This window comes from Silurus aristotelis (assembly GCF_946808225.1).
Source record: "Silurus aristotelis genome assembly, chromosome: 9".
In the NCBI taxonomy this organism is placed as follows: domain Eukaryota; kingdom Metazoa; phylum Chordata; class Actinopteri; order Siluriformes; family Siluridae; genus Silurus; species Silurus aristotelis.
The window spans coordinates 302501-307500 of NC_139582.1; the positions used below are offsets into that span (position 1 = coordinate 302501).

At 41.4% G+C, this 5000-nt stretch overlaps 1 protein-coding gene across 5 annotated transcripts in view; it reads right to left on the reverse strand.

Annotated features, from left to right (window-relative positions):
* dgkza (diacylglycerol kinase, zeta a) overlaps positions 1–5000 on the reverse strand; it is a 165869-nt gene that overhangs the window by 70275 nt on the left and 90594 nt on the right. For 3 of the 5 annotated variants that reach the window (XM_083550095.1, XM_083550096.1, XM_083550097.1), the window contains exons 4-7: positions 4785–4862; positions 2219–2275; positions 345–413; positions 1–61 (exon numbers count right to left, since the gene is read on the reverse strand). The exon at positions 1–61 is cut by the window's left edge and continues 11 nt beyond it. In XM_083550095.1, coding sequence (XP_083406221.1) covers positions 1–61; positions 345–413; positions 2219–2275; positions 4785–4862 — 265 coding nt within the window. Of the gene's footprint in view, positions 62–344; positions 414–1315; positions 1391–2218; positions 2276–4636; positions 4709–4784; positions 4863–5000 lie in introns of all 5 variants that reach the window. The other 2 variants (XM_083550093.1, XM_083550094.1) reach the window with 2 other exon arrangements.

The following is a 5000-nucleotide window of genomic DNA, read 5'->3' on the forward strand; positions in this document are numbered from 1 at the left end:
ACCAGGAGCAGCTGATGGCCACAATCTCTTTACTATGGAAAGTGAACTTCTGCTGAAATCCCTACACACAGTGAGAAAAACAATATACAATATATAAAAAACAATGTAAATCATTTCAATCAATAATTATATACCTGTGTTTTTCCAAAGAGCTGAAAACACACACACACACACACACACACACACACACCATGGTTGCTCATCAGGGATAAATCCACATTGTTCACCTTAACTGCTGTTTTCTGTAAAGCTGCTTTGAGATAATGTCTGTTGTGAAAAGCGCAATAGAAATAAAATTGACTTGACACACACACACACACACACACACACACACACACACACACCTTTCCACACTGCTTGCACTTTCCCTCCTGTCGCCGTCGGTGGACCCAGTGATGCCTCACTACAGTCGGCTGTCATGGAAACAGCAGAGGTCATTATTACGGATCTCATTATTATGAATATGTAACAGTTAATTATAGATACACTGGAGAACAAATGACGATCTGCTGATTCAAATCTTAATGAAACAGGAAATAGAAAATGCTCCTCACTTATTTGAGGCTCGGAGTCGCTAGTTAACAGAAATACCTGAAAGAGTTCTGATATAACAGAAACTGCTGCTAATTATATCTGTAAAGATGAAGAAGAAATGAAAGGAAAATTCCTCTGAAGCTGTACTGAACCCCTCCTGAAGATCTTCCCTGAGATGGAGTTGTGATGACGGCAGAGAGGAGTGTGAAACATCTCCTTACCATCTCACACAGGGTTTGTGTTCTTCAGCAGGGCAGAGATGTGGATAATGTGAATAAAATGTACTAGATAGTGGATTTTACTGATGCGGAGGTCTGATCATAACCGATTCAACAAATGAGCGATCAAATATCGAATTTACACAGTTTTATCCTCGTTGATCTGTTCAGTGTGCACACACACACACCCACACACACAAACACACTTCATTATAATGATTTATAACAAAGAACTGATCAGAATTCAGGACTTTTTCATCTAAAACACTGAACTGGAGAAGAATAACAGAAGGTGAGAAACAGAACGGTGTAGACGGGATGATGGAATAAGGATGGAGGAAACTGGCAGGCGGAGGAGTGATCTGATCACAAGTATGTTAATGAATGCATGTTCTCTGGGACTCTGAGCATCTGTAACATGATGTGTGTGTGTGTGTGTGTGTGTGTGTGTCTGTAGGAGGCAGCATCAATATTTATATCTTTAAAAAGTTGCTGTGTGTGTGTGTGTGTGTATGTGTGTGTGTGAGGTGTGTGTGTGTGTGTGTGAGAGAGAGTATACATACACTGTGTTTAGCGGCAGCACGCCTGATTCGCTCCAAAGCTGCGTGACCTTTCAGAGCTCTGCGATGGCGTGTGAGCTACCCACACAATGCATGATGGGAAACAGAGGGACAGAGTGCAGGAGGATGATGCAGGAGGATGAGGGGAAGCAGGAGAAGAACGGCACAGAGAGGAAATTAAGAATAGTAAAGAAACCTTGTGAAGAGAAAGAGGGACATGAAGTATCTTAGAAGGCAGGAGCCTCACATTCACAGAACATTCAGTTCAGAATGAAACTGTTTGTGTGAAAGTCAGAGAAAAGAAAAGCAAAGCAAAGCAAAGCAAAGCAAAGCAAAGCAAAGCAAAGCAAAGCAAAGCAAAGCAAAGCAAAGCAAAGCAAAGCAAAGCAAAGCAAAGCAAAGAAAAGAAAAGAAAAGAAAAGAAAAGAAAAGAAAAGAAAAGAAAAGAAAAGAAAAGAAAAGAAAAGAAAAGAAAAGAAAAGAAAAGAAAAGAAAAGAAAAGAAATGAAATGAAATGAAATGAAATGAAATGAAATGAAATGAAATGAAATGAAAAGAAAAGAAAAGAAAAGAAAAGAAAAGAAAAGAAAAGAAAAGAAAAGAAAAGAAAAGAAAAGAAAAGAAAAGAAAAGAAAAGAAAAGAAAAGAAAAGAAAAGAAAAGAAAAGAAATGAAATGAAATGAAATGAAATGAAATGAAATGAAATGAAATGAAATGAAATGAAATGAAATGAAATGAAATGAAAAGAAAAGAAAAGAAAAGAAAAGAAAAGAAAAGAAAAGAAATGAAATGAAATGAAATGAAATGAAATGAAATGAAATGAAAAGAAATGAAAAGAAAAGAAAAGAAAGGAAAAGAAAGGAAAAGAAAAGATAATGACAGAAAAAGTTCAAGACCCATTCTTACCTCCCGAATGTTCCGAGAGCCGGATTCCCTGAACGATGGTTTACACCTGAAGTTGATCTACAACAGATACAGTGTTAAAATAATGAATATTATAATATAATTATTATTCAGATATTCCCGAGACCCGATTTGGAAACAACCTCGATCAGGACTAATCCCACATGAAGTGCTTTCATTCGCTTCTAATCTTCACATGTGTTAGTAACCTGAGATTACCCTCGAACCTTCTCAATAATCTCCACCTTCACATCATTCCAACCTCTGACACACACCCCGTGTTATTCAGCATGCAGATCAGCTGCAAAGTCACCAGGAAGCACTGAAAAGCATTCAGATCCGTCAGAGAGCTGATGGACAGGTGAGACTGAGAGATGGAGAGACTGAGAGATGGAGAGACTGAGAGATGGAGAGACGGAGAGACTGAGAGATGGAGAGACGGAGAGACTGAGAGATGGAGAGACTGAGAGATGGAGAGACTGAGAGATGGAGAGACGGAGAGACTGAGAGATGGAGAGACGGAGAGACTGAGAGATGGAGAGACTGAGAGACGGAGAGACGGAGAGACTGAGAGATGGAGAGACGGAGAGACTGAGAGATGGAGAGACGGAGAGACTGAGAGATGGAGAGACGGAGAGACTGAGAGATGGAGACTGAGAGACGGAGAGACGGAGAGACTGAGAGATGGAGAGACGGAGAGACTGAGAGATGGAGAGACGGAGAGACTGAGAGATGGAGAGACGGAGAGACTGAGAGATGGAGAGACTGAGAGATGGAGAGACTGAGAGATGGAGAGACTGAGAGATGGAGAGACGGAGAGACTGAGAGACGGAGAGACTGAGAGATGGAGAGACTGAGAGATGGAGAGACTGAGAGACTGAGAGATGAAGAGACTGAGAGATGGAGAGAGGGAGAGATGGAGAGACTGAGAGATGGAGAGAGGGAGAGATGGAGAGACGGAGAGATGGAGAGACTGAGAGACGGAGAGATAACACCCTTCCACAGGTGCAGTGAGGAGGAAACCACAGTGTGTTCAGCAGAACATAAACTGAGACAAATGCAGCTTACTGAGTCTGACTGCTGTAAGATCTCTCATCAGGAAATTACCCAGCATGCATCTGGGCTCCTAAATAATTCTACAAAGAGACTGAGGGGAAAAGAAACTCCCACAGGGTTCATACACTTTTTTTGCAGAAATTAATGTGTGAAAACAGAGGTATTTGAACACGATGTATTTTCAGTCGCTGCCGCGGCGATTCAAAGAGCCACAAAGTAAATAAACGGCAGGCGGAAATGTGTTACGTTTCGCTCACGTGCACTACAGTTTCACTACAGGAGCAACTTTTAGACCAAAACGCCACATTTACGTTTATCTGAATTTATACAGAAAGTTGTTTTATAAAAAATATATATTTACAAATATTAAATTGATATTTTAGAAAAAGCGAATAAAGAAACAGAAACCTGAAAATCACTCTAATCAAATTCCATACTTTTTCATACTTTTCCAAAAAGCGAAGGAACCCTGGTCACATCTCAAATACGTCAACCAGAAATAATGTTCATAATGTGTCCACTAAATGTGTGTGGCATCTCCTTAATTATCTCCATAATCTCAAATTTTTTATTACATTTGAAAGTCACACACAGGATCATCAACATGTTCAGAACTTCCATCTGATAAAATGCATCATTTTCAGCCAAACCAGTTTCTTTTCTCTTTAACTACAGTGAGATTTGAGGAATTTTCTCATTTACACACACACACACACACGCACACACACAGCAATAAAAAGTTAACATGTCTCCACAGCTTCCTGTGAGGAACCAGTAATGTTCTAACCAGAGTCTAATCTCAGGTGTGTTCAGATCTCAGTGGGTCTGAGAGTCTCAGTTTCTGTTCTGAATGCAGGAGGTGAGGAGATGACTGTAAGCTCTCAGAAGGATCGGAATGCTACTGAGGGAGAGCAGGAGCCAGAACCCTACAGGGTGAACCATAAACTCAGAGAGAGAGAGAGAGAGAGAGAGAGAGAGAGAGAGAGAGAGAGAGAGAGAGAGAGAGAGAGAGGGAAAGAGAGGAAGAGAGAGAGAGAGAGAGAGAGAGAGAGAGAGAGAGAGAGAGAGAGAGAGAGAGGAAGAGAGAGAGTGAGAGAGGGAAAGAGAGGGAGAGAGAGAGGGAGAGAGAGAGAGAGAGAGAGTGAGAGAGGGAAAGAGAGGAAGAGAGAGAGAGAGAGAGAGAGAGAGAGAGAGAGAGAGAGAGAGAGAGAGAGTGAAAGAGAGGGAGAGAGAGAGGGAGAGAGAGAGAGAGAGAGTGAGAGAGGGAAAGAGAGAGAGAGAGGAAGAGAGAGAGTGAGAGAGGGAAAGAGAGGGAGAGAGAGAGAGGGCAGGAGGGATGGATGTGGGGGTCTGTGGAAGTCTCACTCTGAAAGCTGGATCTTTGTGTGGTAGTCCATCAAACCACTCAGCCTGAAGTGAAGACTTCCTGTGAGATAACTGAGGGCAGGGATATGATTGGTCGACTGAGGCAGTGATGTCACTACACCTGAGCACTCAGCACTGTAACACTCACCTTCTCCAGCTGCTCTATACAGATGGTGTGAACGACGATCCTGCACGCTGCACATTTCTTACGAGCAACAGATTTTTGCTAAGGAAAGAAAAACAGAAAAAAAACAAATAAAAATAAAAATGAAGAAATTTTATTATTGCAAAAAGTGAAAACTGAAAAACAAAGTTCACTTCTTCTTCTTTCGGCTTCTCCCATTAGGGGGCGCCACAGAGCACA